The 18793-nt window shown below is 46.0% G+C and overlaps 1 protein-coding gene across 7 annotated transcripts in view; it reads left to right on the top strand.

Annotated features, from left to right (window-relative positions):
* The window catches only part of TAF1 (TATA-box binding protein associated factor 1), a 38242-nt gene that overhangs the window by 4118 nt on the left and 15331 nt on the right, over positions 1-18793 (top strand). For 3 of the 7 annotated variants that reach the window (XR_011971215.1, XR_011971216.1, XM_072626831.1), the window contains exons 6-31: positions 1032-1247; positions 1370-1591; positions 1940-2141; positions 2545-2721; positions 3303-3430; positions 3521-3628; positions 3722-3895; positions 4014-4187; positions 4426-4530; positions 5693-5893; positions 6028-6169; positions 6317-6447; positions 7048-7128; positions 7919-8068; positions 8226-8345; positions 8591-8766; positions 9279-9520; positions 9962-10163; positions 10701-10866; positions 11673-11884; positions 12529-12615; positions 13682-13790; positions 13946-14044; positions 15087-15264; positions 17272-17339; positions 17569-17691. Coding sequence is in view for 5 of the 7 variants with exons in the window: in XM_072626831.1 (XP_072482932.1) it covers positions 1032-1247; positions 1370-1591; positions 1940-2141; positions 2545-2721; positions 3303-3430; positions 3521-3628; positions 3722-3895; positions 4014-4187; positions 4426-4530; positions 5693-5893; positions 6028-6169; positions 6317-6447; positions 7048-7128; positions 7919-8068; positions 8226-8345; positions 8591-8766; positions 9279-9520; positions 9962-10163; positions 10701-10866; positions 11673-11884; positions 12529-12615; positions 13682-13790; positions 13946-14044; positions 15087-15264; positions 17272-17339; positions 17569-17691 (3993 nt within the window). In the remaining 2 variants the exon portion in view is untranslated. The remainder of the gene's footprint in view (positions 1-1031; positions 1248-1369; positions 1592-1939; positions 2142-2544; positions 2722-3302; positions 3431-3520; positions 3629-3721; positions 3896-4013; positions 4188-4425; positions 4531-5692; positions 5894-6027; positions 6170-6316; positions 6448-7047; positions 7129-7918; positions 8069-8225; positions 8346-8590; positions 8767-9278; positions 9521-9961; positions 10164-10700; positions 10867-11672; positions 11885-12528; positions 12616-13681; positions 13791-13945; positions 14045-15086; positions 15265-17271; positions 17340-17568; positions 17692-18793) is intronic. The other 4 variants (XM_072626833.1, XM_072626832.1, XM_072626835.1 and 1 more) reach the window with 4 other exon arrangements.

Raw genomic sequence — 18793 nt, 5'->3', positions numbered from 1 at the left:
AGATGTAAAGAAATGGGAAAGGACAGCTCAAGCTTAGTAGAGCCACATGGGTAAGGGAGAAGAAGACCACGTATTTGCTTCTGATAGCTCCGACTTGTAAGGTATGAATGGAAACCAATGAAGAAAACCATCAAGCATTTCTTTACTACTTTGCCTGCTGTTTGGAGACCGTGAAGCTTAAGTGCTGGAAATATCAAAAAATTGCAAAACATTGTAACTGTCATAATATATGACATAACCTAAATTATAATAGCTCTTGTTTGGATAGAGCTTTAAGTCTTCCTTGTTCACAAACGCCCTTCTGAAGTGGGAAGGACCACAGCTATGATTAACCCTGTCGAAGCTAGAACTTACACTCAGGCCTCCTGACTACAAGGCTGGGGCTCACTCTACTCTGCCCCACTGCTACTCTGTGTGCTCTAGAAGCGGGGTGCTACAAAGACAGATAAGTGGAATCCCTAAGATTACACAGTAAGTACCTTAGAGAGGGGGCTGATCAGTGCTCAGGGAGGCAGGCACAAGGTGAAAGGGGAAAGAAGGAAGGCTTCATGAAAGTACCATTTGAGTTGGATGATCAGGACTGAAATAAGCCAGCTATTGTAAATGCAGCCTTTAGAGCTGAAGGCCTACACTGGTGGGTGGCCAGATTCATGGTGAACCTTGGTTTGAAGCAGAGTTCAACACAAGATATTGAATCAAAAATGTCAGTAATCTAAGTGTTTTTGTGTCTTGTGCTCTATGTGGACTGTGCTCTATGGGAATTGAGGGATCGTGTTTCTGAAGTAGCAGAGTTCTCTTCCGTAGTCCTTCCTGGGATTTTACAGCTGAATATGATGGGAGAAGTGACTTATGCTCTTCTAGTTGTAAAAAGGGATGATAGCAGGGCATGGTGCAATGGTTTTTCCTTCCAGTTGTAGGTACACTGGACCAGCATTTAGTAACCCAGACTTGTCCCCTGCGGCTGTATAAACTTCAGTAGTACCTTCTGCCTGATGCACTCCTGTCTCAGTCTTGGACTCTTTCTGTTCTAGGTGTTGCGTTTCCTTCGTCTCTTTGGCCCAGGGAAGAATGTTCCATCTGTTTGGCGGAGTGCTCGAAGAAAAAGGAAGAAAAAGCACCGAGAGCTGATGCAAGAAGAGCCCCAGGAGGGCGAGTGCCCAGGGGACCCTGAGCTGGAGAGAAAATCACCATGGGCCTATGAATTTGCTCCCCCTCCCCCACCAGAGCAGTGTCTCTCAGATGACGAGGTAGGCACAGTAGAGGCTGGACATCCCAGTGGGCTGAGTTTCCTGACAGTTATCAGTAGAGAATCGTGGCTTAATCTCAATGGAGGATGGGTCTCTCCATCTCTTTTCCTGTTCTACCATAGATCACGATGATGGCCCCTGTGGAGTCTAAGTTTTCTCAGTCAGCTGGAGACATAGACAAAGTTACAGACAGCAAGCCAAAGGTAGCTGAGTGGCGCTATGGTCCTGCCCGTTTGTGGTATGACATGTTGGGTGTCCCTGAAGATGGCAGTGGGTTTGATTATGGCTTCAAACTCAAAAGTGCTGAAGATGAGCAGCCAACGAAGCCAGGGATGGTGGAGAAGGTGAGGTGCTTTGAAGTAAGGGGTCAGATTATAAGACAGGGCTCATCATACCTTGGGCCTTCTTTGCCAACTTACCTTATTCAACAGCAGGTGATATGGAGAGTTCATCTAGTGGTGAGGTTAGAGTCTCTGAGCCTTTGGGTATCTGTGGCTGGTTTTGGAGCTGCGGCAAAAGAGAAGAGTTTTGTGCTTGACTTGATGTTGGGCAGAGGCTGGAAGAAGAGCACATAGGTGTTATGTGTCTTGTGATCATGCTCTCACAGCATGGATGCCAAAGACAGGGTGGTTGCTTTGTCCAAACGTTAGACCCCAGGTCCCAACATCCTGATGCCTTCTCTACTAATGCAGGATTTGGGTGTATTGGAGGAAGCAAGGGATCTTCTGGCCGATGAGAACTTCTTGATGGTTACGCAGCTACACTGGGAGGATGACATCATCTGGGATGGAGAAGACATCAAGCACAAAGGGACAAAGCCTCAGCGGGCCAGCCTTGCTGGCTGGCTTCCATCCAGCATGACCAGGAATGCCATGGCATACAATGCTCAGCAAGGTGGGTGTAGCTGTGACCTTGGGGGTGGTGAAGCCAGGGGAGTGTTGGGATTGGATCCCGGGTCTAGCCCTTGATGACTTTTCTCTACTAAGCAGCTGGTGAGGACTTTACTTTCTCACTCAAAACAAAGCTCAAAGGTTATTACTGAAGTTGTTGAAATCTGTCTGAATCCTGAGTACTTTGTTTTGATAGTACATCTTTTCTAAAACGTTTATCAACTCTGTTTTGGGAAATAAAAAGTGAAAAATGCTGCTTTCTCCAAATCAGAGATGTGTTTATTTCTCCTCAGGCAGAGAGCTAGATAACCATTTCTGCTATTATTGGCTCTTTTAGTTTTCCCCTTATATTCACAACTGAATGAGCATTGGACCATTCGTCACTTACCCTCTCCCATCTTGCACAGGTTTTACTGCCAGTCTGGATGACGACAAACCTTGGTATTCCATCTTCCCAATTGACAACGAGGAGCTGGTGTATGGGCGCTGGGAAGACAACATCATCTGGGATGCCCTGGCCATGCCTCGTCTCCTGGAGCCTCCTGTCCTGACACTCGATCCAAATGACGAGAATCTTATACTGGGTATGGCAGTGGCCAAGACCAGTGCTGTTCTTCCTATCTTCCTAGCTGACTTGTAGGATCCAATGGCAAAAAGGACCCATAGCGTAATGGGGGAGGGTGCGGGATATATGTGTGTAGAGAAATATCTCTATACACGTATATACATACGTACATAAAATCACATATCTATACAAACACACACAAAATAAGTATCTGTGTAAACATACACACATGGAAAATATCTGGTTGGTTAAGGGTAATGGGGAAGGGATTTTCTGGAGTGGACTTGAAGATCATTCCACCAACATTTGGTGTATATAGAGGGTTGTTCTTCATGGTCTGGAACGAAATCCTTCCCTGCTTGCCAGCCTAGTTAGGGAACACCAAAAGAGGTTTCTGCTTTTCCTTAAACCTTAGAGACTGGGGAACCCATCTGGCTACTGGTCAGCCATTCTGTTCATCTAAACCTGTTTCTTTATCTGTAAACGGAAGGGCTGCGATTCAGTGTTTTCTTGTGGTTTGCACTAGAACTAGAGGACTCTTAGCAAAGGAGATGGATTTTCCTGAATGGTGTTCCTGAACCATCTTTGTTTGATTGTCAGAAATACCTGATGAAAAGGAAGAGACGACATCGAATTCTCCCTCTAAAGAGAATAAGAAGGAATCCTCCTTAAAGAAGAGTCGAATCCTCTTGGGGAAAACAGGAGTCATCAAGGAAGAGCCACAGCAGGTCTCTGAGGGAGATTGGGGGTTCGGGTGTGGGGGTCTTTGGGCAATTGAGGAGCTCTCTGAGTGATGTCCATTTGCTATGGGTAATCAGAACATGTCCCAGCCGGAAGTGAAGGATCCTTGGAACCTGTCCAATGACGAGTTTTATTACCCCAAGCAGCAGGGTCTTCGCGGTACCTTTGGAGGGAACATTATACAGGTAAGAGCGAGGGAGAAATGGGTGGATCCTGGGCGCCTGTCACCTGGTGCTGGATCACTTCTCCAGTCAGAGCCTACGTGTTGCCTCTTTCAGCATTCGATCCCCGCAGTGGAGCTCCGACAGCCTTTCTTCCCCACCCACATGGGCCCCGTCAAACTCCGGCAGTTCCACCGCCCACCTCTGAAGAAGTACTCCTTTGGGGCCTTGTCCCAGCCGGGTCCTCACCCTGTCCAGCCTCTGCTAAAACACATCAAGAAGAAAGCCAAAGTAAAGCCTTTCTGGGCAGGTGGGGGTGGTGCTGGGGGTGGTCTTTGGATGAAGTGTGCCTTGGGCTTAGCTCTGTGCTGTGCTCTGATGTGGCCTGTGCTTTCTCTGTGCTGGGTAGATGAGAGAACAAGAACGCCAGGCCTCAGGTGGTGGGGAGATGTTTTTTATGCGCACACCCCAGGACTTGACAGGCAAAGATGGAGATCTGATTCTTGCTGAGTATAGTGAGGAGAATGGTCCCTTAATGATGCAGGTCGGCATGGCAACCAAGATAAAAAACTACTATAAACGGGTGAGTTTGTTTAGGGGACTTCCCTGGTGTTGCCATTACATGTGGTGATGATATTATAATATAGGTTTGTGTTCATCCTCTCCCCCTTTAGCCTGTGAACTCCTTTGGGAACAGAATCATGTTTTTTGTATACTTCATCATATCCCTGAGGGGCTCAGTATGGTTCTCTCCTCACTTAGGGTGGGGGGGGTGCCGTCTGTGCTTGCTCATACTAACTGCATCTGCTTTCTTCTTCTAGAAACCTGGGAAGGACCCTGGAGCCCCTGATTGTAAGTATGGAGAAACGGTTTATTGCCACACATCTCCCTTCCTGGGCTCTCTCCACCCTGGCCAGCTTTTGCAGGTGAGGAATTCCTTCCCCTTCCCATCCCTCTGCAAACCAATCCTCACTCCTCCTTCCCCCCCCCCCCCCCCCCCCAATGATTATGTCTAGTCTAAAGAAAAGCATAAATGGGGGTTAGTCAGTCATGAGAGGATCCAAATGGTGTCATCAAGGCAAATCTAATCAACCTCTAAGTTTCTAACTTTCATGGGAGGCTAACAGTGGAGTGAATAAAAAAAACAAACTTAGATTTGTGTCTGGAATATAGTGTATGATTGTTTTTAAAGGGAGGTGGATTTTTCTTCCTAAATATCTTATTCTTAGGCCAAGATGAAAATGAATTCCTTTTCCCCAAGCCCAGGTGAGGAGAGGGAACTCCAAAACATCCAGGTGACACAAGTCAACCTGGAGTTAAAAATTTGCCACCGCTAATCCCCAAAGTGCATACACCACATGTGAAAAATTGCAACTTGGCCATATTAGTCATGGTCACTTTGGAGCAACAAGCGTGCCTGAGCTGTGTCATCTACAGCCTTCAATGCCAGAGATTGCTTTTGGTTCATTACAGAGTCAGGGTCCTGCTGTGCTCCCCACCCTTGCCTTGACTCACCTTCTCTGGGTGACATATTGCCATTTCTTCTGTTCCTCAGGCCTTCTAATGTTGCTTTAGCTTGATCTTGCCATCTCAGCCCGTTTCCTGGTTTCCTGCCCCACCAAAGCCTGTTGCTTCCTTCATTTCTGTGTATACTTCCAGCATTAAACATCTTCTTCAGATCATGGCACCCCCTTTCTGGTTTTTGTTTATTTCCTCTTTTGTGTCTTTTCCCCTCATGCTAATATGCTAAATAGCTTTCCTCTTCAGTTGCTTTTAAAAGCCATTCCCCAAATCCCAGGCTTCTAGGGACAATTGATCTCTATATATCTTGTCTTGTGAGAGAAAGGCACTTAGCTCTGCATCTGTCTCCCTAAAAGGTGGGTTTCTTTCCTGAGATGGGCTACTGCGTATGAACTGTATTTAATGCTATATTCTTTTTGGAATTCTGGGATTTTATTGGTGCTAGAGACAATTTGGACATTATATGGAACAGAAAGCAAACATATTTGATTAGTTTCTTCTCTGGCCAGACTCCTCATCAAATGCTTTTCTGGATCTCACTTCTCATTCCTTTATTCTTTTTGCTAGGCATTTGAGAACAACCTTTTTCGGGCTCCCATTTATCTTCATAAGATGCCAGAAACAGACTTCCTGATTATTCGGACTCGGCAGGGTTACTATATTCGGGAGCTGGTCGACATCTTTGTTGTTGGTCAGCAGTGCCCCTTGTTTGAAGTTCCTGGTCCCAACTCCAAGCGGGCCAACACTCACATCAGAGACTTTCTGCAGGTCTGATTTGGTGGGATGGGACAGGAAGGGAAGGGAGCTCAGAGGCCTAGTCAACTTATCACCTTCCTCCTGGAACCTGGAGATTTGTCATGGAGATCGTTAGTTCATTCATTTGTTTGTGCTCTGATTGGCAGGTTTTCATATACCGCTTATTTTGGAAGAGTAGGGATCGTCCACGGAGGATCCGTATGGAGGATATCAAGAAAGCCTTCCCTTCTCACTCAGAGAGCAGCATCCGGAAGAGACTAAAGCTCTGTGCTGACTTCAAGCGCACAGGTCAGCCAGAATGGTGGCAGCCATGCAGCAGCATCACCTCCCTTGAAGTCCCCTTCTGAGGAATGGTCTTTGGACCTCCAGCTGGCCTGCTGGAGGCTGAGCATGGTATTGGGAGAGTGGGGATTTCACTTCCTGAGTCTTTTTCAGGGATGGACTCAAACTGGTGGGTGCTGAAGACTGATTTCCGTTTACCAACTGAAGAAGAGATCCGAGCCATGGTGTCACCAGAACAGTGCTGTGCTTATTACAGCATGATAGCTGCAGAGCAGCGGTTGAAGGTAACTCACCTACCTTCTCCTTCCCCATAGTCACCACTGAGCTGTGCTTCCCGAACTTGGCTTTAGAGGAAAACTCGAGGGGCTTAATGGAGGATGCTCTCTGGCTTTTTGTCCAGAAGATTCTGAATGGATGAGGTGTTTCCTATATTCTGAGGCACTGGCAAAATTACTTTCCTCCAAAAAAGGGTTGCTTCTCCATCTGGGTGGTAATTGGCAGCTATATGAGCAATGAAGTCCCTTGTGGGCTGTATCCAACCAGGCAAGGCCGAATGCTGCAGGTGTAGTGAGTGTAGTGTGGAGGAGAAAGCCAGCCTATGTTTCCAGTTCTGTTCCTTCCAGAATGGGCAAAGACCAGGGGGCCTGAGCTGGCTCCTTGCCCTGTTGGACTTCACTTATGAGGAACTGAAGTTGAGACTTGGACTTAAAAAGTGATGAATGTTCACTGTGGACTTTGAGCTGACCTCTTAGCTGGCCTGTCCTAAGAGCCTGGATTCCTGCTGATGACATTTCTTTCGCTCTGGCCCCTAAGGTCCTAATATGATGTTCATCCCATTTGTTTTGTTTGTTGGGTGACTTGTCATCCCTTGTTTCCCTCTTTAGGATGCTGGCTATGGGGAAAAATCTTTCTTTGCTCCAGAAGAAGAGAATGAAGAAGATTTCCAGATGAAGATAGATGATGAGGTAAACCTTGTGCTGATTCCGTGGCAGCCCGTGTACTAGCTCCCCAGCGGCCTCCTCATTCCCGAGCTGTATGCTGCTTTCCTGGGGATGCCATTTCCCATGTAATCCAGAGCAGCAAGAAGTTGGCCAAGAACAGAAGAAGGAAAGGGAAGTCAGCCATGCTATGGAGGGGAGGGAAGTGGTTCCTTGCTCTTCCTGGGCTGAGGTGTGGGGAGTTATTGGGGCAAGAGACAGCTGCTGACTTAAAAATCTAAGAAACAGTCCTAGAGCTAGAACTTGGAGCCAAGAGTTAACCACTGTCCCTCTGACAGATTCTTGCCTCAGTTTCCTAAACTATCAAATGTAGTTAGTAATATGATTGCAACACCCAGAGAAGATTGGACTGTTTACAAACAGGGAGACAGAAAAGAGCCTTATGGCTAGTAGGTAATGGACCTTGATCTGCTGTTGCTGGGGCAAGAATGACTATTGAGTTTGTATAGCTTGACTGCTCATGTTCAGAAAGCTTGGGGAAGTCAAAGCAACTATGAGAAGGAAACCTATGCTTCAGTGTTCATTTGCATTTGCTTCTTGATGTGGGCTGTAGTTCTGGGGTGGGAGGGGGCCGGCGGTGAAGTTCTGAATAGCGAAGAGTATGTCTTCACCATGGTCAGCCAGCTTAACCCACTTTGGAGGTTGTGGGAGAAAGGAGAACGATGTTGTGTGCACCTTCAAAGATCTCCTTGTTCTTTTGGGGGGGAGGCTGAGTAGAAGGGCTCTCATACTTTCCAAACTCTCCTGTCTGATTTAGGTGCGTACTGCCCCCTGGAACACTACAAGGGCTTTCATTGCAGCCATGAAGGGCAAGTGTCTCCTGGAAGTGACTGGGGTGGCAGATCCAACAGGGTGTGGGGAAGGCTTCTCCTATGTGAAGATTCCAAACAAACCAACCCAGCAGAAGGTGAGACTGTGGCCAGGGCTGTGAGGGCGTGTGCAAGGTGACTTCACTGGGAGGGGCATTGCCTACAGACTAGAGTAGAGGGAGACCTTCAGAGTGGTAGGCTAGTTGCAAGAGCAGATATTCTGGGGTTTCCTTACTCTTTTATGTTTTGAGATAGGATGATAAGGAACCCCAGCCAGTGAAGAAGACAGTCACGGGAACTGATGCAGATCTCCGTCGCCTCTCTCTAAAAAATGCCAAGCAACTTCTCCGTAAATTTGGTGTACCTGAGGAAGAGGTTGGTGTGGAGGAGGCTGACTGGGCTTTGTGTGGAGGGTAAAGCCAGGAGTCAGGTGTGAGGGTCAGTTTGGGGATTTCTAAGGTAGGTTGGATAATGCTAGTCCCTGTATGCTCTTTTCAGGGCCTAGTCTCCCCAAAGCCTTCTACTTCATTCACTTGGTTTTGTGGTCCCACAGTCCCTCAGCCTGTTTCCAGAATCATTTAAAGAGCTGAATGTGTGCATATGTGTGCATATTGTCACAGATCAAGAAGCTATCTCGGTGGGAAGTAATCGATGTTGTGCGCACCATGTCAACAGAACAGGCTCGCTCTGGAGAAGGCCCCATGAGTAAATTTGCCCGAGGGTCAAGATTTTCGGTGGCTGAACATCAAGAACGCTACAAAGAAGAGTGTCAACGGATCTTCGACTTACAGAACAAGTGTGTTGCTAAAATGCTGTTGGCAGCCAAAGTTGGAAAGGGTAGGAGGGGCCTCTCAGAAATGTAACTGAGGAGGCAAGAGTCTGAGATTCCAGAGCAACTTAGTATCTCTAGTAAGGCTGTCAGGGAGCCAGCCCTCTCACTGTCCTGAGTGACACAAGAAAGAATATTAAAGGGACAGAAGGGGCCAGGACAATTTCCCCTCATGGCTTCTTTGGGTCTGGGAGAAGCGGTAAGGCAGATATTTTGTCTTTGGGAATGGCTTGGTGAAAGAATTGGTTTCCCATTGGTCTCCTTTGACTTGTTTCCCCCGCTAGCTGGCACAGGGTTATAGCACTTCATCAGACTTGCTTTTTGTATCTCTGTTTGAGTCTCTCCAACTTCTTGGCAACTTTGAGGTGGCCCTTAGTGGGGTTCATTTCTTGGCTTGCCTCTCCAAACTCTATAGCTCTTTGGACCATACCTCGGTGGGGTTGTTGTTTTGCTGGTTTTCATGGTGGTCTTACTTTCAGAGTTTTGTCATCGACTGAGATTTTGTCAACTGACACCGACAGCAGCTCGGCTGAGGACAGCGACTTCGAAGAAATGGGCAAGAACATTGAGAACATGCTACAGAACAAGAAAACCAGTTCTCAGCTATCGAGGGAGCGAGAGGAGCAGGAGCGGAAGGAATTACAACGAATGCTACTGGGTGAGGAAGGTGCCAATGACAAGGAAACGGGCAAGAAAGAGAAGAAGGACAAAAAGGGACTGTGTACGTAACACAAAATGATATGCGGCAGAGTGTGGCGCAACAGGAAAAGTGGGGGATGAGATTAGAGAAGCCAGAAGGTTAGTAAAAAAGGTGGATTGGACTCTGAAGCTCAGTAAAGGAAAAATGAGAGACAGAGAGACAGAGAGAGAGCCCTATTGGGAACGATGGGAACTTGCCATCTGCAATAGTTGACGTTGGCTTGAAAGCAGCCTAGGTGCGCCAATAGCATGAGGGTGGCCAGGGAAGGTAGAGTTTGGTGAGAGTGGTGGACTGACGTTGTGATGAACAGAACCTCTTGTTTCCCTTGCATTCCCTTGCATACTCTCTTCTAAGCCACCATTTTGTGCTGTCAGTGTTACATGTCTTCACTCAGGGCAGAGAAGAGTTTAGCTTCCCAGGGTTACAGAGAGAGGTTTGAAAGGCCGTTTCTCTCACCAACAGTGAGCTCTGGAGGCTCTCACAAGGACGATGACACAGCCTCTGTGACCAGTCTTAACTCCTCAGCCACGGGTCGCTGCCTCAAGATTTACCGTACCTTTCGGGATGAGGATGGGAAGGAGTATGTCCGCTGTGAGACTGTGAGGAAACCTGCTGTCATCGATGCCTACGTACGCATACGGACTACAAAGGACGAAGAATTCATGTGAGTGTGTGGGCCCTAGGCCTTGCTGTGGATCTACAAGAAAGGGAAAGCATTGCAGGAGCAGGCTTCAGCTTGACCTTCAGCTTCAATGACAAAGGTTAGACAGTACTAGTATTGATTTTGATCAAGGAGTCCTGGGCACTCAGTTTTACTTCCTTGGGAGCGCTGATTTACATTGGCTTTTCCAGGCAAGTTCCAAAGAAGATACTTTGGGTTGATTTGGGGATGATTGGTTGGCTGCTTTGATGGCCCTTTGGGGGTGGGGGTGAGGGAGGGCAAGTGGGTTTGGGGGGTGGGGCGGGGAATGTGTTAAGCTTCTGGAGGATGAGGAGAGAATGTTTGGTCCTCATACCACACATTCTCTGTATGTGAATGCAAGGGGAGGTTGATTGCATTTTGGAGGCTTTCTCTGTCCAGGCTTGCATGAGGCCCTGTATCATGTTACCATTACTGCTTTCACAAGTTCCGTTATTCTCCCATCATTGAGGTGCTGATAAAACAGTCTTAGAGAGCCTGCCGGAAATGTGTTTGTTTTAGTCGGAAATTTGCCCTGTTTGATGAGCAACACCGGGAAGAGATGCGGAAGGAAAGGCGAAGGATCCAGGAACAATTGAGGCGGCTCAAACGGAACCAGGAAAAGGAGAAGCTCAAAGGTCCTCCTGAGAAGAAACCCAAGAAAATGAAGGAACGGCCTGACTTGAAGGTATCTGTGAGCATCCAGAATAGCAGTGTATGGCAGGGTAGGCTATCAGGTGGTACAGTGGATAATGGGCGGGACTTGAAGTCAGGAAGACCTGGGTTCAAATTCTGCCTCAGACATTTACTAGCTGTGTATGTATATGTTATGGGTGTGTGTATGTATATATGTGCATATAAGTTTGTGTGTATGTATATATGTGCATATATGTTTGTATGTATGTATATACGTATGCACGTGTATATATATGTATCTTTTCAAAAACATTTGTATTGGTATGTGTTGTGTGTATGTGTATATATATGCAAATATGTTTGTGTGTATACATGTGTGTATATGTATGTGTGTATGTATCTTTTTTTTTTTTTTTAACATTTGTATTGGGTGCCCTCTAGGGTGGTTCAATTTCCAGCCCCATTTTACAAGTGAAGCAGACTTAGGGCATTCAGTCTAGATTTGGTTGCAAATGTGGAGGTATTGAGTATCTGCTTTCTCCTTCCTTTTGGAGAATGATGTTCCCTATTTCCAGCAGCACAGCTCCAGATTGTGATAACGTATTTATTCCCTGCCTTGTTTGAAGTTTCTTCCCAGTTCCATATAGCTCACACTTGGCACGTACATCTTTTCTCTGGTTGTCTTTTCAGATTCAGGTATAGTTTTATCTGTGCAATTGTGCACGGCTGTTTTTCCTCCAGAGGCCTTTGGATGATGGGGTAGAGAGACACCATTCAAAGGTGGAGAACTGAGACTGTGGCTAGTTTATTGCTTGCTTTGTGTCTGTCACCTCTGAGGTGTAACTTTCCTTTTCCCAGCTAAAATGTGGAGCTTGTGGTGCCATTGGGCACATGAGGACAAACAAATTCTGCCCTCTGTATTACCAAACCAATGCTCCACCCTCCAATCCAGTCGCCATGACCGAGGAGCAGGAGGAGGAGCTTGAAAAAACTGTCATCCCTAATGATAATGAAGAGCTTATCAAGGTGGAAGGGACCAAGATTGTCTTGGGAAAGCAGCTGATTGAGAGGTAAGGGGTGACCGAGGAGCAGGAAGCATCTGGAGCCCAGTGGTATTGGGGCTGGGTGGGCTGGCTGCTGTCACAAGAGGCAGGAGCTAGAGTGGGTGTGGGACCAGGAGCCCTGGGCTTACTGAGCACTTGCTGCTTCCTTTGACCTTGAACTTGTCACTTCCCTTTTTCTGAGCTTCAATCTCCTCATATGTAAAAAGAAGGGGTTGGATTCAATGATCTCTAACCTTCTGTGATTCGAAACATGTCACAGTTACCCACAATGCCCTTAGCCACCTCCTAATATGACAGGATAGAGCACCACGTAGGTTAAGGAACTCCAGTGCATTTCTCCACCTGGCTTCTGTCCTTAGGGATTGAATTAAAAATGTCATGGAGAAGCAGCCCTTTTTTTAATGGACCTGTGATCTCATCAATCTAGTAGTCCCTGCAGACCACGACTCATTCTGTGGGACTCTTGTCCATGCCCTGCATAGGTGGGCCACCCAGTATACAGGAGGCCTTCCTTGAGGTCTCTTCACATTCTGTGGGTACCAGTGCAGCACTCCCTTGCTCTCCCTGAAGCAAAAACCCATCTTTTTAACACCAATATTTTTCTGGTGATGCATATGGCTGTGCATGATGGAACACTCCAATCTCTGAAGAAGGCTGCAGCATATTACTAATGATGACTGTCGATCAAGAAGTGGCGTAAAAGATCTCATCCAGGAGATATATGGTTGGAAAAGGAGGTAGGCCAGTCACGTAGCGAGATGGCAAGATGGCGGGATAACCGGAGCAGCCAGAAATCTATAGCCATATACTTAAATACATACATATATATATATACACATATATATATTTTTTTCCTTTTTTAAGTTAAACATTTTTTTTAATCGACTTCAACAGCTTTATAGAAAACCCCAAACATCCGAAACTAGTTACACCATCTCTCAAGCTCCCTTCTGAGCTTTGTTAGTGTATATACATACCCACAGAAGACATAGCTGCAGTCAATTTGTATGTAGCCCTGGGCTTTTTTAACTTGGTGTTCTTTCCTAACACATGTCCAGGTGCTTGATACTGACAGAACTATGGCACAGTACACCCTTGGGTACATACACCATAGTTTGCTTAACCCATTTCCCTTTTCGGGGGTATTTGGGTTTTGTTTCCAGTTTTTGTTTTTTAGTTCTAAAAATAGCACCATTTGTGAAGATCTCTGTACAACCTGGCCTTTTTCCCTTGGGCTGCATTCTCAAAAGTGAATTTGCTGGTTCAAAGTACATGAACAGTTCTGTAACTTTTGCAAAATGTTGCCAGGTGGAGCAAGCGTATGTAGGAAGGGAAATAAGAGCAGTGCTAAGTCAGTTGGCAGAAGTCATCTTTGGGAGGAGAACAGGGGGTGAGGCTTGACTGACTGGGGTAGGGAAAGAGTGTGGTTTGAGAACTCCAACACCAACTTGGATTTCTTCTTTACCTCCATGTGGGTTGAGGCCTGTGGCCAAGCTTTTATTTTTCCTAAATTAGAATCATAGATTCTAGAGTTGGAAAGAACCATGGAGATCATCTGATTCAGCTCCTTTATTTTACATATGAAGAAACTGAGGCCTAGAGAGGCTGTGATTTGCCCTGTTTCTTTCATATTAAGTTACAGATACTGTGAGGTCCTGTCAGAGCTGAGCCTTGGAAGAAGGATGCCTGCAGGGCTTCGGACTTAAGTTATCTTCCCAACCCCAGACCCATTTTTAGATACTTCAGAACCTTTCTTGGGGGTGGAGGGCATAGTGATGGTCACTCTTGGCATTGTTTTTATAGTGCAGATGAGGTTAGAAGGAAATCGCTGGTTCTCAAGTTCCCTAAACAGCAACTTCCTCCCAAGAAGAAACGCCGAGTCGGGACTACTGTTCATTGTGATTATTTGAATGTGAGTCTCTGTGTTCCTTCCTTTGCTTCTCACTGACCCACTCACCGTCTAACCCTTGCTTTAGTCTTCACTCTTCATGCCTGGCCACACTGTTGCTGGCTTTGCTTTTCCAGAGAGGCATAGCTGTATCTGTCTTTCTACCTTTTGATTTCCAGCGACCCCACAAGTCTATCCATAGACGACGGACAGATCCTATGGTGACACTGTCATCTATCCTGGAGTCCATCATCAATGACATGAGAGATCTTCCCAATGTGAGTACTTTGTATTTACTAGAGGGAAGATGGCAAAGCCCTTTCTTCTGTGTGCCCTTATATGGGGAGTGGATGCTTGTAACTATTGATTTCTTTACAATGCCATAAGTGAACCTGGGTATTCCATATTTTGGCAGATGCAGAATTAAGTGGCTTTAAAAACATCAGACCCCCCCTTTGAGAAGATCATTAAATTGATCAGGGGGAGAATGATTTGGGAAAATTTGATTCTCAATTTAGCTACTTGGACTTTCCAGCCTGATTTTTAGCGCTATTGGCACATGGTTTCATCAGTAGTTTGTTTTAGGGGGAAGTGTCATCCTGACTTGCTCCCTCTGGAAAACTGGTGGTGATTAGGCTTCTAGGGTATGGGAGAGACCTTAGGGCAGAGTTCAGTCCAAGACCCCCCTTGTGTCTCTGTCATATCCATTTGCTTCTTTCCAGTGGATCAGGTAGGTCATCATTGCCTTTTGACAGGACTGTTGTAATAGTCCCCTAGTTGGTCTTCTTGCCTCCAGGCTTCCATTGCATTGCTTGGGTTCTGTAAGATCTTTTACTTGCCTTCATTAACTCCCTATTATTTAGCAGGCAAAATGGAAACTCCAGAGTCTGGCATGTTCAAGGCCATCCACATGTAGCTCTAACGCTTCTTGTTCTGCCTCTTTTGTTCTATGCCTTTCCTCATGTTGTCTTCCTTCTCTGAAAAAGCTTGACCCTTCCCCCATTTCCCTGCCTTATTTTAAGGACCAGCTTTTTCATGGACACTTACCTCATCTTCCCCCTGCCCTGCCACCTGTGCGGTTCAAGTCTCTGTCTCTCTCCATCTCTCTCCCTCTCTTCAGATTTTTCCCAACATTTTGTCTCATTTGTTTTATATTTATCACAGTCTTTTTAGAAGAGTGATAGGCTCTATTGTCACTGATCTTGAGGGCAAGAGTTGTTTCTCATTTTGTATTTGGGTTCCCCTTCCACAACATGATGTCTTTTGCATGGTTGGTGCTTAAATGTTGTTGAATTGAATTGCTGGTTCTCATTTGCACAGACTTATCCTTTCCATACACCAGTGAATGCAAAAGTTGTGAAGGACTATTATAAAATTATTACCCGGCCCATGGATCTGCAAACACTCCGTGAAAATGTCCGTAAGCGCCTCTACCCATCCCGGGAGGAATTCAGAGAGCATTTGGAACTGATTGTGAAAAATAGCGCCACATACAATGGTAAGGAACACCAACTCCTTGGCTGGATAGGACCTTGCGAGGTCAACTGGTCTAATTTTGTACATGTAGAAGGTTGGTCCTAGACCCCAAATCTCAGCAAATTGCAAGAGCCATGAGACTGAGACAGAAACTTTTAGTGTACCATGATATGTTTAGCATTACTTTAGGCTAGGGAGGTACATGGCAGAATGGATAGAGGGTGAGCCTTAGAATCAGGAAGACCTGAGTTCAAGTCCTGCCTCTTGGAATGGAGTACCTTCTCACGGCACCAGTCAGCTAGCAAGATATTTAGTTATGGACAAGTTGTTGAACAAGTTGCATTGGTGGGAGGGTATTTCCATACTGGGAATTCACCATATTGATGAAATTATGGGTCTAGACTAAAAAATACCCAATCTAACCCAAAAAATTTTTAGGGTAGCTATCTGGCCTATAGCCTTGGAAGTAGAAGGCAGTCACTATGAAGGTGGCTGATACATTTTATCTCTAGTTCAGTGTGCCTTGTAGAATTCATTAATTCTGTTTTCAGACAGACTTTAGGGGGTTATTATGCATAAAAAATAAGTTCTTTGAGATAACTTCATTCAACAGCTCCTGAATGCCATGGACATACCCATTCACAAAAGCCTCAAGAATGTTAAGGACTATTTTGCAGAGCTAGCACAGTGGACCATAGGGTCCATTGATAATGCTGAAGATGAGTAAAGTCATACGTGAGCTTGTAACTTAGAGCTCTTACATATTGGTAACATTGTTCGTTATAGACTTGAAAGCTAGCATCAGGTGTTGCTACTAATGCAGTATGATATAGCATCACCATGACCAAGAAGGAAATGGGAGACCAAGATAAGAGAAAAGCATCAGTGCTAGAAATTCAGCCTCACTGTGCAGTGCCAACAGAACAGCTCGGGAAGGTTCACCAGGAGCACTGTTTATCCTTAATTCTCTACTGGTATACCTGCCTTATCTGTTGGGAGGGAACAATGCCAGAGCCATCTACTACTACTATGAGATCAGATTGCCACTGCCATCCTACCCACCATCTTGGTTAGTTTCATACAAAACTCTACTGACCATGAAATGGCAAGACAGGATGAGCACCAGTGCCTTGGATCAAGTGATATTCATTGGGCTAAGTTTTTTCAAAGAATGAGTGATGAGCAAGCTGACCATTTTTAGTATGGTGTGCTAAAAAGTGGGATTGCCAAGATCCCGAGTACCAAGTACTTAAGTCAGGGATATTGTAAAGCCTAGCTTTAAGCTGCTAGACACTTCTGTGAATAGTTTGGAACAGCAGCAGCATCCAGACCACTGCTTCTTAAACTGTGGGGTTGTGACCTCCTATGGGGTCATGACTCACAGTTTAAGGAGCGCTGATCTAGACCAGCAGTTCCTCACCTTGCTTGTGTCATGGACCCCTTGGGCAGTCTGGTGAAGAAGCCGGTGAACTCCTCCAAAGCATGTTTTTAAATGCACAAAACATGTAGGATTATAAAGGAAATCAATTCTGTTGGTATGCCATTATCAGAAAATTAAAAAAGAAACCAAGTTAAAATTCCCTGATCTAGACCAAGTCAGTGTGCAGGAGTCATGGATGGAAGGAAGGACTTTGAATCAGTCACAAGGCTGAGCATCACTCACAGTGCCAGGCTCTGTCAACAGGAGCTCGAGTCATAAACTGCATGTCCTTTCTGTGGAAGAAATGCTTATGGTGTCTTTTAGCACTATGACACAATCAGAACCACAATTAGTGGTATCGCCTTCATATCATAGAGAAGTTAAGGTCGAAACCAGGCCATGTGCTAATGGGGAAATGTTTTGCACGTCTACATATTTGTGAGGGGTTTTATTTTTCTTGTCTTCATGGGTAGGGGAAGGGGAGAGGGAAGTGAGAGATTTTGGAACTGAGAAAAAACAATTGAATTTAAAAAAAGAAATCAGGCCACGTGGTGTGGCTCTTGTTTGGTAATGGCCTTGACTCTTATAAATCTCCTGGTATGATTGTAGGGCCAAAGCATTCATTGACTCAGATTTCTCAGTCGATGCTGGATCTCTGTGATGAAAAACTGAAAGAGGTGAGCCTCCGTTGTTCCAGGTCTGTCAGAATGAGGACAGGGCAAGGGGTGGGACCAGGAGGGAAGGGCTGAGAGTGGAGAGGGGACCGATGGGGAGAGGGAGGGACAGGGACAATGAAGATCAGAAGTGAGCTGGTGCTGTGATAACTGGATGAGGAGAGATTTCAGAAGGAGGAGAGGAAAGCAAGCAGGCTGCATGCCCGAACCATCCCGCTAACTTTCATTTCAGAAAGAAGATAAACTGGCCCGCTTAGAGAAGGCCATTAACCCCTTGTTGGATGATGATGACCAGGTGGCATTCTCTTTCATTCTGGACAATATCGTCACCCAGAAGATGATGGTGGTTCCAGACGTAGGTGGCCTCTGTTCTGGGCAGTGTGACGATGGTGCAGGGGTCAGGGGCTACGGTCTTTGTTGCGCGCGGGTGTGTGTGTAAGGTTGATTCAGTCAGAAAGATGATTAGAACAGTGGCCCAACAACCTCATCCAAACCAGAAGAGGCAGAGGTAACTGGATAAGAATACAGTTAGATGGATTCAGGAACTGGTTGAATGACTGGACCAAAGAATAACAATTAATGGATTGAGTTCAACCTGGAAGGAAGTTTCTAGTGTTGTGCAACATACATGGCTGTGTCTTCAGCCCCATTCAGTTCTACAAACATTTGTTAAACCCCTACTGTATGCCAGGCTCTGTACTAGGAAAACAAAGATAAACTGCTCTCAAGAAATTTATATTCTACTGGGGGGAAGAAACATGTGTGCAGATAAGTAAATACAAGATATATGCAAAAGAAATACCAAGAAACCAAAGGGTAATTTCTGAGAGTGGGAGGGGGGCAGAGTAGGGAGTAACATCCAAGGGAATGAGGAAAGGCCTGTGATATGAGGTGGCACTTTAGTAGAACCCTCAAGGAAGTTAGTGTTTCTGAAATGGAGAGCGTTCCAGCCTTGGGGCACAGCTTGTGCATTGGCAGACAGGTGGCAGATGGAATGTGGAGTATGGAAATGTAAAGGCTATGAAAGGAAGCATTGTGCCATCAGCCTGGAGAGATGAATGTTTGTATGGAGTGCTCACCCTGTGCCAAATGCTGGGGATGCAGAGAGAAAAGTCAGACAGTCCTTGCCTCAAGGAGCTCCTGTTCTAACAGGGAGGCAACACATAGGAAAGGTTTCAGCTGCAAGTCAGATGGAAATAAAGGTCCCATGGTCCTTAGGGTGGAGTGGCAAAACAGGTGCTCAGGCCTCTTTTCTAGTGTCATTTTCACTGGTAAAATCTTCTAGGTCTCTGTGGTTGCACCATTGGACAGGACCAAGGACTTTGGTGGCCAGGGTTTTCCTTTCTCAATCTTTGGTAGCTGTGTCCATAGCTTTTGCAGGAGCAGTCAGGCCCCAGGCTGCATCTCCCCAGAGTTTTCTTCCCAGGAGGATAGCTGAGGGCACAAGGCTGGAAGCA

This window comes from Notamacropus eugenii, chromosome X, assembly GCF_028372415.1.
Source record: "Notamacropus eugenii isolate mMacEug1 chromosome X, mMacEug1.pri_v2, whole genome shotgun sequence".
Taxonomy (NCBI): domain Eukaryota; kingdom Metazoa; phylum Chordata; class Mammalia; order Diprotodontia; family Macropodidae; genus Notamacropus; species Notamacropus eugenii.
This window is presented reverse-complemented; position numbering and strand designations above follow the sequence as displayed.